This window comes from Zophobas morio, unplaced genomic scaffold (assembly GCF_036711695.1).
Source record: "Zophobas morio isolate AGI-343-1 ecotype UQ-CSIRO unplaced genomic scaffold, CSIRO_AGI_Zmor_V1 ptg000030l, whole genome shotgun sequence".
NCBI classification, from domain to species: Eukaryota; Metazoa; Arthropoda; class Insecta; order Coleoptera; family Tenebrionidae; genus Zophobas; species Zophobas morio.
In genome coordinates this window covers 2,041,557-2,056,574 of record NW_026972135.1, presented here as the reverse complement: position 1 = coordinate 2,056,574, position 15,018 = coordinate 2,041,557, and the positions used below count along the sequence as shown (strand labels likewise).

Here is a 15,018-nt window from a genome sequence, read left to right as displayed (position 1 = left end):
ATGAATCAAAAAGTTTTAAAATGCAATAATTTAAAAATGAAAAAATCGAAAATCTCTGATTGAAAAAAAAAATTATTAATTCAAAACTTTGCAAAATCGAAAAATTGAAAAAATAAAGAAAATAAAAAACCAAAAGGAAAAATTGAAAAACCCAAAAGCTGAAAAATTGGAAAACTGAAAAATTTTAAAATGAATACTCGAAGAGATAGTAAAATTGACGAACAAAAATATAAAAAAAATGAAAAATTGCAAATCGAAAAATTGAAGAAAAGAAAAATTGAAAAATCAGAAAGAAATAAAATCGCAATTTTGAAATACTGAAAAACTGTAAAAATAAAGAAAATAAAAAACCTAAACGAAAAATTGCAAAATTGAAAATCCATAAATTCAAATCGAAAAGTTTCAAAATCTAAAACTTGAAAAATTGCAAATGGGAAAATGATGAAACAAAAAAAAAACAAAAATTGTAGAATCCAAAAAAGAAAAACTATGAAATGAAAATATTGAAAAACCGAATTGTGAAAATAAAGAAAATGAAAAAACGAAATCAAATATTGCAAAGTTTAGAAATTGAAGAGACAGAAAAAAGAAAAATCGAAAACTCTCAAATCACAAAAAAATATATAAAATAGAAACCTTGAAAAATTGAATCATTGAAAAAATAAAGAAAAAAAATTAAACGAAAACAATTTTTATAATTTTTCAAGGAAGTGGAATTTGTTGGGCTGCACTTCAGGGGCGAGGGAAATTCGGTCGAAATAACCATCGACCAATTTAATAACTGGATCGTTTGCATTTTTTACCACAAAAATCGCCCACAACCAATATTCTAAAATAAATAATAAAAAATTTATTGAGTAAAATAGATGAAGAATTAATATTTCTTTATGAAAATCGAGTCTTTTTGTTACAAATCCCGAAGTGACAGATCAAGCACTTTTTGCAGGAAATAGACAATTATAATAAAATACACCCAATGGTACATTTAAAAAAATGAATTTTTTGCCTGTGGGTTTACCGCTAAAAATAAAAAGGCTAGGTACAAAGTTGTATCAAATAAAAAAGCATTTAATTTTATAAAGTAATTTATTGCAAATAATTTCAGTAACATTGTGTGTTCATTTATAATAATGAAAATGTGTGACAGTGGTTTAGGAACAACTAGTATGTTTTGTTAATATTAGCTTCATGCTTGTACATCAGTGCCACCTAGCGGCTGCGCGGTTGAACAGTGGTTTGCGTTCTATGTGATGTGTAGGTCCTGGGCTTGGGGTGATCGATCGTTCCATCCAGGCATCCACCCATTGGCTAGGGGAAAAACTAGAAATCTGGACTGGAGGAAACGCTACATGTTGTCGTTTTGTGGAGTAAACACAAAAAAAATCCAACGTTTTATGCTACAATTGAAGTTCTGTTGGAAACCCCTATGTGGAGGTTATGGAGTAGGTGTGAACTTGATGATTCAGCGGGATTTGTACTATACCTAAGAGAAAGTTACGTGGAGGAGCCATTGGACGGTTGAGTCAAGACAGGATCGATTTATACTATATACAATATCTTTTAAACGAGAGAACAAGGCAACGTTATGTTCTAAGGTATGCAACCAATATTACAGATCTAACAAATAAATATGTATAAGATATTGAGTAAACTAAATTTGTAATTTTTAAGTAAGTGAGCTATCACAGGTGGCGTGAGGTTACCAACATGTTATCTTCGCAATATTCAGGTTTAGGTTTATCGGATTAAATATATTGATAGATATTTAAGACCCCGGGTTAGCAACTTATTTTTATAATAAATTGCACGGCCTACTAGAGGAGTTTTTTCGACCATCTGTCAAAACAGCTGGATTATATTATTATTTATTTTTATAAAAGTACATGTAGTACTTAAAGGGAAGCATCACGATAATTTTAGTTTCTTTTTTCCAGATATTTAGCCAAAACTGGTCAATTATACACCTACGATGCAATATAATAAAAACTGTAAGTTTGCGATATATTTTTTTTTATTTACAATTGATTTACAGATTTTCCTTTTAATTTATTGAAGAGTACTCATGATGGAACCGCATTTCCATCCGAAGATCCTGCATACTCTATAGAAAAGGTATAAAATTTTTAATCTGTAAAACCATTGTGATAACCCCCCGCCAAAATGAAAATCTTAGCTTTTCGATTTTAGGATTTCTCAGTTTTTCGATGTTTGTTTTGGAGTTCTTGCATTTTTTAATTTTTTATTGTCAATTTTTTTAGGATTCACTGTTATAATTTTTAGATTTGACAGTTTTTCGTGTTTTCGATTTTTCCATTTTAAGATACTTTTATTTTCTGATTTTTCAGTTGTTTTTTATTGTTCAATGTTTCAATTTTTTCAATTTTTCAGTTTCCGATTTTTTATAATTTTGCAGTTTTACGATGTTTGTTTTGACATTCTTCAACTTTGGAATTTTACAATTTGTCGATTTTTCTATTTCTAGAAAATTTTGTTTTCCGCATTTTTCTATTTCTCTATTTTTAATTAATCAGTTTTTCGATTTTACAGTTTCTTTTTTCAATTTTACAAATTTTCAGTTGTTTTTTCAATAATGGAAGTTTTCAGTTTCTCAAGTTTTAAGATTACAATTTTTAAATTTGTCGATATTTCAAGTTTCGTTTTTTCAATTTTTGATTTTCAATTTTGCAGTTGTTTTTCTGTTTTTTAAATTCTCGGTTTTTTCTTTTTTAAGGTTACAATTTTTCCTTTTCCAATTGTTGACCTCTTAATTATTCCATTTTGGGTTTCTTTATTTTTGCAGTTCTTCGATTTCTCAGTTTTTAAATTGTTCGGTTAAAAATGAAAAATTGAGAAAATAAAAAATTAAAAATAAAGTACTTCCCAGTAGGTAATTCCAAATTGTTTTGTTTCTTCGATTTTTCGATTTCTCAATTTGAGATTTTTATATTGTTCGTTTTTTTTTAAATGATAATTTTTCGATTTTTCCGTGTTTCGATTTCTCCATTTTTTAGTTTTTTAATTTTCACTATAAATTGTTGCATTTTTCAGTAAAATTTTTGTATTTTTCGATTTTTTAATTTTTAGATATTTTAATTTTTCGATTTTCTAATTTGCATTTTAATTTTTCGATTTTCTATTTGTTGAATTTTACAATTTTTCGTTTTTTCGATTTTTCAATTCCTAGATTTTTAATTTATCACTTTTTCAGGTTTCAGTGTTACAAATTTTCGATTTTACAGTTTCTATCTTTTTCTCAGTTGTTCCATTTTTAATTGGTTTTTCGTTACCCAATTTTCTGCCGATTTTTTCAATTTTTCGATATTTCAAGTTTGGTTTTTCAATTTTTGATTTTCAATTTTTCCATTTTTAATTTTTTTTTCAAATTTACAATTTTGTAATTGCTTCATTTTTAAATTTGCCGATTTTTAATTTTTCCCTTTTTTCAAATAATTATTACGGTTTTGATTATTCAATTTTTGGCTTTTCCATTTTCCGATTTTCTCAACTTTTCAATTTTTCGGTTTTTCAGTGTTTCGTTTTTTCGATGTTACAATTTTTTAATTTTTCCATGTTTCGTTTTTACAATTTCTTAATTTTTTAATTTCCCGGTTTTCATTTTAAAATTTTTGAATTTTGAAATAATTTCTTTTCGTTTGTATTTTTGATTGTTTAAATTTATAGAAGTTTTTGTTTTTGGTTTTTTCAATTTTTCACTTTCTCGATTTTTAATTAATTAGGGCTTTCAGGTTTCAATATTACAATTTTTCGATTGTTCAATTTCTCAATTTTTAAATTTTTCGATATTTCCAGTTTCATTTTTCAGTTTTTAAGTCTCATTTTTTCGGTTTTTTCAAGTTTTCTTTATTATTTCAATTCTTCGATTTCTCACTGTTTTGATTTTTCAATTCAATTAAGAATTTCGGTTTGAATAAATTTGTCCTTTTGTTGAACAATTATAAAATGACAAATCGAGATAATAATGAAATAAAAATCGAGAATTTGATAAATTTTATATCAAAAATTGCAGAATTGTTTGTTTTTGTCGATTTTTCAATTTCTCGATTTTTAATTGTTTTTGTTTTTTTTTTGTTTCAGTGTTACAATTTTCCGATTTTTAAAAAGTTCAGTTTGAATACATTTGTCCTTTGTTGAACAATTATAAAATGACAAATCGAGAATTTGAAAAATTTTATATTGAAAAATTGCAAAATTGCTTCGTTTTGTGGAGTTTTCAATTTCTCGATTTTTAATTAATCGGGGTTTTGAGGTTTCAATATTAGTTTTTCGATTTTCCGATTTTTCGATGTTTCAAGTTTCATTTTAAAATCTTGGATTTTGAAACTAATTTTTTTTGTATTTTTGATTATTTAATTTATAGAAATTTTTGTTTTTCGTTTTTTCAATTTTTCAATTTCTCGATTTTTAATTAATCAGGGTTTTCAGGTTTCTATATTACAATTTTTCGATTGTTCAATTTCTCAATTTTTTCATTTTTTGATATTGTAATTTTTAAATTTTTCGATATTTCCAAGTTCATTTTTCAGTTTTTAAGTCTCATTTTTTCGGTTTTTTCAAGTTTTCTTTATTATTTCAATTCTCCGATTTCTCACTGTTTTGATTTATCAATTCAATTAAGAATTTCGGTTTGAATAAATTTGTCCTTTTGTTGAACAATTATAAAATAACAAATCGAGATAATAAAGAAATAAAAATCGAGAATTTGATAAATTTTATATCAAAAAATTGCAGAATTGTTTCTTTTTGTCGATTTTTCAATTTCTCGATTTTTAATTGTTTTTGTTTTTTTTTTGTTTCAGTGTTACAATTTTCCGGTTTATAAAAAGTTCAGTTTGAATAAATTTGTCTTTTGTTGAACAATTAAAAAATGAAAAATCGAGAATTTGAAAAATTTTATATTGAAAAATTGCAAAATTGCTTCGTTTTGTGGAGTTTTCAATTTCTCGATTTTTAATTAATCGGGGTTTTGAGGTTTCAATATTAGTTTTTCGATTTTCCGATTTTTCGATGTTTCAAGTTTCATTTTAAAATCTTGGATTTTGAAATTAATTTTTTTTGTATTCTTGATTATTTAATTTATAGAAATTTTTGTTTTTCGTTTTTTCAATTTTTCAATTTCTCCATTTTTAATTAATCAGGGTTTTCAGGTTTCTATATTACAATTTTTCGATTGTTCAATTTCTCAATTTTTTCATTTTTCGATTTTGTAATTTTTAAATTTTTCGGTATTTCCAGTTTCATTTTACAGTTTTTAAGTCTCATTTTTTCGTTTTTTTCAAGTTTTCTTTATTATTTCAATTCTTCGATTTCTCACTGTTTTGATTTTTCAATTCAATTAAGAATTTCGGTTTGAATAAATTTGTCCTTTTGTTGAACAATTATAAAATGACAAATCGAGATAATAAAGAAATAAAAATCGAGAATTTGATAAATTTTATATCGAAAAATTGCAGAATTGTTTCTTTTTGTCGATTTTTCAATTTCTCGATTTTTAATTGTTTTTGTTTTTTTTTGTTTCAGTGTTACAATTTTCCGATTTTTAAAAAGTTCAGTTTGAATAAATTTGTCCTTTGTTGAACAATTATAAAATGACAAATCGAGATAATAAAGAAATAAAAATCGAGATTTTGAAAAATTTTATATTGAAAAATTGCAGAATTGCTTCGTTTTGTCGAGTTTTCAATTTCTCGATTTTTAATTAATCGGGGTTTTGAAGTTTCAATATTAATTTTTCGATTTTCCGATTTTTCGATGTTTCAAGTTTCATTTTAAAATCTTGGATTTTGAAATTAAATTTTTTTGTATTTTTGATTATTTAATTTATAGAAATTTTTGTGTTTCGTTTTTTCAATTTTTCAATTTCTCGATTTTTAATTAATCAGGGTTTTCAGGTTTCTATATTACAATTTTTCGATTGTTCAATTTCTCAATTTTTTCATTTTTCGATTTTGTAATTTTTAAATTTTTCGATATTTCCAGTTTCATTTTTCAGTTTTTAAGTCTCATTTTTTCGGTTTTTTCAAGTTTTCTTTATTATTTCAATTCTTCGATTTCTCAATGTTTTGATTTTTCAATTCAATTAAGAATTTCGGTTTGAATAAATTTGTCCTTTTGTTGAACAATTATAAAATGACAAATCGAGATAATAAAGAAATAAAAATCGAGAATTTGATAAATTTTGTATCGAAAAATTGCAAAATTGTTTCTTTTTGTCGATTTTTCAATTTCTGGATTTTTAATTGTTTTTGTTTTCTTTTTGTTTCAGGGTTACAATTTTCCGGTTTTTAAAAAGTTCAGTTTGAATAAATTTGTTCTTTGTTGAACAATTAAAAATGAAAAATCGAGAATTTGATAAATTTTATATCGAAAAATTGCAGATTTGTTTCTTTTTGTCGATTTTTCAATTTCTGGATTTTTAATTGTTTTTGTTTTTTTTTTGTTTCAGTGTTACAATTTTCCGGTTTTTAAAAAGTTCAGGTTGAATAAATTTGTCCTTTGTTGAACAATTATAAAATGACAAATCGAGATAATAAAGAAATAAAAATCGAGAATTTGATAAATTTTATATCGAAAAATTGCAGAATTCTTCCTTTTTGGCGATTTTTCAATTTCTCGATTTTTTTCAGTGTTACAATTTTCCGGTTTATAAAAAGTTCAGTTTGAATAAATTTGTCTTTTGTTGAACAATTAAAAAATGAAAAATCGAGAATTTGAAAAATTTTATATTGAAAAATTGCAGAATTACTTCGTTTTGTCGAGTTTTCAATTTCTCGATTTTTAATTAATCGGGGTTTTGAGGTTTCAATATTAGTTTTTCGATTTTCCGATTTTTCGATGTTTCAAGTTTCGTTTTAAAATCTCGGATTTTGAAATTAAATTTTTTTGTATTTTTGATTATTTAATTTGTAGAAATTTTTGTTTTTCGTTTTTTCAATTTTTCAATTTCTCGATTTTTAATTAATCAGGGTTTTCAGGTTTCAATTTCTCAATTTTTTCATTTTTCGATTTTGTAATTTTTAAATTTTTAGATATTTCCAGTTTCATTTTTCAGTTTTTAAGTCTCATTTTTTCGGTTTTTTCAAGTTTTCTTTATTATTTCAATTCTTTGATTTCTCACTGTTTTGATTTTTCAATTCAATTAAGAATTTCGGTTTGAATAAATTTGTCCTTTTGTTGAACAATTATAAAATGACAAATCGAGATAATAAAGAAATAAAAATCGAGAATTTGATAAATTTTATATCGAAAAATTGCAGAATTGTTTCTTTTTGTCGATTTTTCAAGTTCTCGATTTTTAATTGTTTTTGTTTTTTTTTGTTTCAGTGTTACAATTTTCCGATTTTTAAAAAGTTCAGTTCAAAGTTTTATAAAATGACAAATCGAGATAATAAAGAAATAAAAATCGAGAATTTGATAAATTTTATATCGAAAAATTGCAGAATTCTTTCTTTTTGTCGAGTTTCAATTTCTCGTTTTTTAATTGTTTTTGTTTTTTTTGTTTCAGTGTTACAATTTTCCGGTTTATAAAAAGTTCAGTTTGAATAAATTTGTCCTTTGTTGAACAATTAAAAAATGAAAAATCGAGAATTTGAAAAATTTTATATTGAAAAATTACAAAATTGCTTCGTTTTGTGGAGTTTTCAATTTCTCGATTTTTAATTAATCGGGGTTTTGAGGTTTCAATATTAGTTTTTCGATTTTCCGATTTTTCGATGTTTCAAGTTTCATTTCAAAATCTTGGATTTTGAAATTATATTTATTTGTATTTTTGATTATTAAATTTAATTTTTTCATTTTTTCAGTTTTTCAATTTCCCGATTTTTAATTAATCAGGGTTTTCAGGATTCTATATTACAGTTTTTCGATTGTTCAATTTCTCAATTTTTTCATTTTTCGTTTTTGTAATTTTTAAATTTTTCGATATTTCCAGTTTCATTTTTCAGTTTTTAAGTCAAATTTTTTCGGTTTTTTTCAAGTTTTCTTTATTATTTCAATTCTTCGATTTCTCACTGTTTTGATTTTTCAATTCAATTAAAAATTTCGCTTTGAATGAATTTGTCCTTTTGTTGAACAATTATAAAATGACAAATCGATATAATAAAGAAATAAAAATCGAGAATTTGATAAATTTTATATCGAAAAATTGCAGAATTGTTTCTTTTTGTCGATTTTTCAAGTTCTCGATTTTTAATTGTTTTTGTTTTTTTTTGTTTCAGTGTTACAATTTTCCGATTTTTAAAAAGTTCAGTTTGAATAAATTTGTCCTTTGTTGATCAATTATAAAATGACAAATCGAGATAATAAAGAAATAAAAATCGAAAATTTGATAAATTTTATATCGAAAAATTGCAGAATTCTTTCTTTTTGTCGATTTTTCAATTTCTCGTTTTTTCATTGTTTTTGTTTTTTTTTTGTTTCAGTGTTACAATTTTCCGGTTTATAAAAAGTTCAGTTTGAATAAATTTGTCGTTTGTTGAACAATTAAAAAATGAAAAATCGAGAATTTGAAAAATTGTATATTGAAAAATTGCAGAATTGGTTCGTTTTGTCGATTTTTCAATTTCTCGATTTTTAGTTAGTCAGGGTTTTGAGGTTTCAATATTAGTTTTTCGATTTTCCGATTTTTCGATGTTTCAAGTTTCATTTTTAAATTTTTGATTCTCATTTTTTCGGTTTTTTCAATTTTTCTTTATTTCTTCAATTCTTTCACTTCTCAATTTTTAAGTTTTTGATATTTTAATTTTATAATTTTTAGACGTTTCATTGTCACAATTTTCTGGTTTTTAAATTTTTCAAAATTTCGGTTTGAATAAATTTGTCTTTTTGTTGAACAATTAGAAAACGAAAATTGGACAATTTGAAAAATATGATATCGAAAAATTGCAGAATTGTTACCTTTTGTCGATTTTTCAATTTCTCGATTTTTAATTGTTGCATTTTTTAAAGTTTCGGTGTTACAGTTATTCGATTTTGCAAAATTTTATCTTGATTAAAATTGAAAAACTTGCAAAATTGTTTCGTTTTTCGATTTTTTGATCTTTCGATTTCGGATTTTTTTATTTTTTCGTTTTTCCAACTTTTCAGTTACCGATTTTGCAGTTTTATTTTCAATTTTTCGGTGTCTCGATTTTTTAGTTTCTTTTTAAAATTTTTGGAATCTTCATTGTTTCAATAATACAATTTTCCAATTTTTCAATATTTTAGTTTGGAAAAATTTTTTCTTTTGCAATCAATTGACGTTCTTTTATTACGTTTCAGAATTTTGGGAAACGACCCAGAACCATGGAGCCGGGTGCGGAGTATAATACCATGATTACTGCGAACATCGCACTTAACATGATAAGCATGGACGAAGTAAAAAACTTCCACATATCGCCAAACCATGAACATTTTGGCAATTTTAACAACATAGTCATTGAAGTTGGGACAGAGCAAATCGAGACAACAGTTCAATTAAAATACAACAGTGGAGAAGATTTTAGCCTACTTAAATATTTTAAGTCATTCCAAGAAATAGAAAACAAACCAGAACAACTTATCTTACTCACAAACCTTAAAATGAATCTCGGAAGCACGAAAATTCAGCTCGACACAGGAGAATATTCCGTAGAACATTACGACGTAAAAATTGCAGATAATAATTGTTTCAAAATGTCACAGCGTACAACATGTTACAAATTTCGTATTATAGAAGACCAAAACAGCAGAAACGAATTTTCAAAAGTCCAACAGTTCGAGACTTTTCTCGAACGCTTTACTCTTTACACCAACCAAGAGGATATGGCGGAAGTCGAAAAATCAACAGCGAGTAAATTCGTGAAGATGTTCTCTTCCGATGGAGAAACTTTCGAAAAATATGTCAAAATTTTGTCTGAGTGGGACGTGCCACAAAGATTAGACAAAAAGATGGTGCAGCGGGTAGTTGCACTTTGTCTGCTGTCTCCCTACGTGGAAAATCGCACTTTTGGCGCAGTCAGCGACAAAGGGAAAATTCTTCTACAAGCAACGTGTCTTTTTGATATTACGTTATTGGAAAAAGGGGGAGAATCCGACGGGACGAGTGACTTGGAGTTGGTACAATTGTTACAATTGATGGAGAAACGTCCCCTGGTGGTAAAAGAGCACGAAAATATCGAAAAAGGGGTTCAGATGTGTCCCGATTCGAAATTTGTTATAGTTGGTGAAGGGAAACGTCGACAATGGATGAAACATAGTTTGGTGTTTCAGAACTTGTTCGACTTGAAGTTGAAACACGAATTAGTGTATGAAAAGGTGATGGAAGCGTTTGGGGTTTCTTTGCAAGGGAAAGCGGTCCTTACTCTGTCGGAGGCGTGCAGAGGAAGTGACGATATTTTAAAAAATATAACAGTCGGCAATCTCGTGGAAATGATAGACAATCCGGGGTTAATTGGTGGGAACAAGGAAACTCTTCCAGATCCTTATATTCAAAGGTATTTGTCGGCGGATGTTATTGATACTAAATATCTAGACACTGTTTATAGCAATTGTGTATTTATTGTAAATTGCGCAGATAGTTCTAGAGTCATAGATAAACCTAAACACCATACCTTGACAGATATAGACGACTATTTAAACCAACCAGACTGGGCAACTTCTAACATGGCAGTTGTAATAGTTAGTAAAAATAACTGTAGCCAATCTGAATTTGACAAAGTATGCTCCAAAGCAAGAGAATCGCACACGGTTCATTATTTTAAGTTCCTGGGTGACAATAGTTTGGAATGGGTTGGAAGCAGGGGCGAAGTCGACGAACTGCAAAAATTTAAACTGGGTTGTCGTTGTAAACACGAAAACGAATTTTGGGCTTTCAAGTTCACGAAACGGATCAATTTAGTGTTGGGTGATTCGGGGATAGGGAAAACTGAATTAATAAAAAACTTAAAAAACAACTGCTCTTCTAAATACTGGACTGTAATTGTTAGCCCTCAAGACGCTAATTTATTTTTTAAAGAATCACAAAAGTGTGACGCGTCTGACTACCTAAATTTATTTCAGACATTCATTTTGAAAAAGTATCATTATCTTGGAAAGTTAGACAAAGAGTTTTTTAAACTGTGTTGTGAGGAATTCCGTGTTTGCTACGTCTGGGATGCTGTTGACGAAGTGTCTGCTAAGTATTTGGAAGACGTGGCAGACTTGATTGTTCTGCTATCAAATCGTGGTTTCATGCAGTGGGTTACTGCTAGAAAACACTTGAAGTCGTTACTGGAAAAAAAATTCAACACACTTTCGTTGGGTATAAGTCGGTTTGAAGAGTCGGAGGAAGACGATTACATTAGAAAACGTCTAAGTCCTATTATTTCGGACACAGAAAGTGTGATTCGAAAAGTTAAATCTAGTTTTGCTTTGATCGAACATGTGGATATTGCAGGAATTCCACTCCAGATGTTTATGCTCACAGAATTAGTTCGTCTAAATCGTGACAAATATTTAAAATTATTTAACAATTCTTGGCGCTTAACTGATTTGTATTATTGCTTTATTGACATTCAAAATAAATCAGTTACCGATAAAGAAAACCATGAACGACTTGCCGTTGACTTATTATTTTCAGACTGTGCGAATCTTAACACACCCGTTTTTTTGCACGCGTCTTTTGCGGAATATTTGGCTGCGGCCTACTTTTCCAAGAATGTTGAGCTTATACCCGATAGATTTTTCGAGCCGAAGTATGACAACGTGCGATTTTTCTTCGACATGTTGTTGGCAAAACCAGTCCATGTTGCAGTTTTGTACCGACATTTTGATACTTTGAAGAGCTATGACGACGAAATGTTGACTAGTAAAGATGGCGGTGGAAGAAGTGCCTTACACTTGATTTGCTCCTGGGGACGACGACATTCCCGCCTGAATGTAACGACTTCCAAAATAGGAAATATTTTTTCGCGTTTTGCTTCTGTCTTGCGTGGAAAACTTTCCTCTGCCAAAAGAAACCCTAGTGAGAAGTATACTCTGGATGATGGCGACGAAACTTCTGAAGAGGAATTAGAAACACGAGATTATTTAGATGGAGTGGTTTACTTGTTGAATAAATGTGGCACTTCTGAGCCGGATGGGCTATTTCAAATGACTCCTTTGTCGTATGCCAGAGTTAGTGAAAGTTTAGGGGCGGAACTGGAATTGTTGCAGTCAGGATTGTTACAACCAGAGCAGGAATACAATCAATGTGATAGAATTAACATTTTGTACTATTGTAGTCTGTATGGTTATGACAATACGATTCAAATGGTTGTTACTAAGGAATTACCAACTCTTTGCCAGGAGGTAAATTGTAGTACTAAGTCTGGTTGCACCCCTCTTGCTCTAGCGTCGTCAAGAGGGCACACAGCAGTCGCTCAGTATTTGTTACAATGCCAAGCCGAAGTCAATCACCCTGATAAACATGGTCAAACCCCACTTCACTCGGCTTGTTCGAACGACCATGAAGAAAGTGCTAAATGCTTAATCAAGTTCGGAGCTGCACTCAATCACCCTGATATTGTCGACTGGACACCACTTTACGTAGCTTGTTTGAACGGCCACCAAAAAACTACCCAGTTCTTAATACAATCCGGTGTAGACATAAATCGCCCTGACGAAAACGGTTGGACACCTCTTCACACAGCTTCTTCCAACGGCCATAAAGAAATTGTCGAACGTCTAGTGAAATCCGGGGCCGAAATCAATCGTGGTAATAGCTTCGGTTTGACACCTCTTCACTACGCTTCCTTGAATGGCCACGAAAACACCGTCCAGTACTTGGTGGAATCGGGAGCCGAAATCAACTGCGCTGCTAATGATGGTTGGACACCACTTTCCTGGGCTTCTGGGAACGGCCACGAAAAAGTCGTCGAATACCTGGCAAAAAGCGGAGCCAATGTCAATAGCCTCGATAGCGACGGTCGGACACCACTCTATGCAGCGTCCTGCTGGGGCCACAAGAAATCAGTTGAATGTTTAGCGCGATTCGGTGCAGAAACCAATCACCCTGCTAAAAACGGTTGGACACCGCTTTTCGCGGCTTCCTGGAACGGCGACGAAGAAGTCGTCGATTGTCTAGTGAACCTCGGAGCCGTAATCAACCTCACCAATCAAGACGGTCGGACAGCTCTTCACGCAGCTTCAAAAAACGGCCACGACAAAATCGTGGAAGGCTTAGTCAAACTGGGGGCAGAAATCGATGGCGCTGATGGGTATGGTTGGACACCGCTTTTCACGGCGCTGGAAAACGACCACGAAAGCACCGTTGAGTGCTTAGTGAGGCTCGGAGCCGACGTCAATCGTGCTGATGGTCATGGCAGGACGCCGATTTATGTTGCTTCGTGTTACGGCCACGAAAAGTCTGTCAGATGCTTGGTCAAATTCGGGGCCGGAGTCAATCGCGGTAATGACAAAGGTCGGACACCGATTTATGCGGCTGCAAGGAATGGGCACGAGAAAACCGTGGAGTGTTTGGTGGAATTGGGGGCCGAAGTCAACCGGTGTGATGGTCGTGGCCGAACGCCGTTTTACGTAGCTGCAAGAAACGGGCACGAGAAAACTGTGGAATGTTTGGTGAAATTGGGGGCAGAAAGTTGTCATGTTGATACTGATGATTGATACTGTTTAAATTAATAGCAATAAAAATGAATATCTGCTAGGAGCTAGCTTAGATATTAATTTAGATTTTTGCCACAGTTCAGTTTTTATTTTTTTTTCCTTTACTTGATTAGAACTATCTGCGGCAACCAAATTTGAACGTTGTAGACAATGATACCATGACAACTTGTTATCTTTGATTAAAAGTGGAAATGTTAAAAACTTTAAGTACACAAACTAATTTGTATTGCGATAACTTGCAGTTTTATTTTACACTGACAATAATTATAATCGTGGCCATGAAAACATTTCCATTCTTAACAATTATCTGAAAATATTTTGAATTGTAAATAAAATTCGCAGTGTTTGCATACTTTTGTAGGTTTCTTGATTGTAAATTAATTTCTGTATGTAATGTCTCTACTATTTTTGACTATAATAAAGTGAATTAAATTAGTTCTTTATTTGCACACAGGTCTTCGGTCTTGGATTACACATTTTACTCAAATTGAAAATATAATCAACGTCACTCTTGGTTTGTGATAATTTTGTCCATTCCTTTAAAAAATGAACTGAAAGGAATTAACCGAAAACACTCAGCTTAGCTTGTACTCTAGAAGCTAATTATGTAAACTTTCATTCAGGCTTCACATGATGTGCTCATGATCGAGGTACTTGCCAGTACGTAACCGATATATTTTTTTAAATGTGCAATTTTTAAAGAAGAAGTTTTCATTGGAATTGAAAATGAGATCAGGTAAATTAATAGCTACTTAACGAACAAGTTTGTTAATAAAGCTGATTAATAATCGAGATATTTTAACGCGCGAGGAAGGAGTTTTTAAATTTTTTCTTTTTCTCAATTTGAAATTTTTAGTTTTTGGATTTTTCAGTTTTTTTTGTTTTCAATTTTTCGTTTCTTCAATTTTTGATTTGCAGGTTTTCTAATTTTCATTTTAGATATGTAATAATAATTATAATTTTTATTAGAGTTGTTCACTTTTTCAATTTTTCGTTTTTGGAATTTTTTAATTTTTCGATCTTTGAATGTTTTTTTTGGACTTTACGAACATTTTTCGATTTAATTCGTTCTTTGATTCATTAATTTTTTCTCGATTTCTAGTTTTTCAATGTTTCTATTTTTCGTTTCTTCAGTTCTACAATTTTGTCAAATAAATGTTATATAAATTAAAAAAAAAGTAACAGTGTACCTATGGTCTATGAATCCGTGTTGAATTTTTATCTGCGACATCGAAATTTTTGTGGAAAAATAAAACAAAATTGAATTACAATTTTTCGATTTCTTGATTTCTCGATTTTTAGTTTACTTAATTTTTCGATATTTCAGTTTTACAATTTTTGCAATTTAAAAAAAAATCATTTTTACATTTCTCAATTTCTCTATTAATCAATTCTTTGATT

At 29.5% G+C, this 15,018-nt stretch overlaps 1 protein-coding gene across 6 annotated transcripts; it reads left to right on the top strand.

Annotated features, from left to right (window-relative positions):
• The first annotated feature begins 1,217 nt into the window (after positions 1 to 1,217).
• On the top strand, positions 1,218 to 13,694 carry LOC135137884 (uncharacterized). Of its 6 annotated transcripts, XM_064067650.1 has the most exons (5): positions 1,218 to 1,595; positions 1,935 to 1,988; positions 2,033 to 2,112; positions 9,277 to 12,167; positions 12,237 to 13,694. In XM_064067650.1, the coding sequence occupies exons 2-5, from the start codon at positions 1,970 to 1,972 to the stop codon at positions 13,615 to 13,617; spliced, it is 4,371 nt and encodes a 1,456-aa protein (XP_063923720.1). In that variant the 5' UTR covers positions 1,218 to 1,595; positions 1,935 to 1,969; the 3' UTR covers positions 13,618 to 13,694. The 6 variants fall into 6 exon arrangements, with proteins under 6 accessions (XP_063923720.1, XP_063923722.1, XP_063923719.1 ...); XM_064067652.1 differs by having other exon boundaries at positions 2,056 to 2,112; positions 9,277 to 13,694; XM_064067649.1 differs by having other exon boundaries at positions 9,277 to 13,694.
• The last annotated feature ends 1,324 nt before the right edge of the window (positions 13,695 to 15,018 follow it).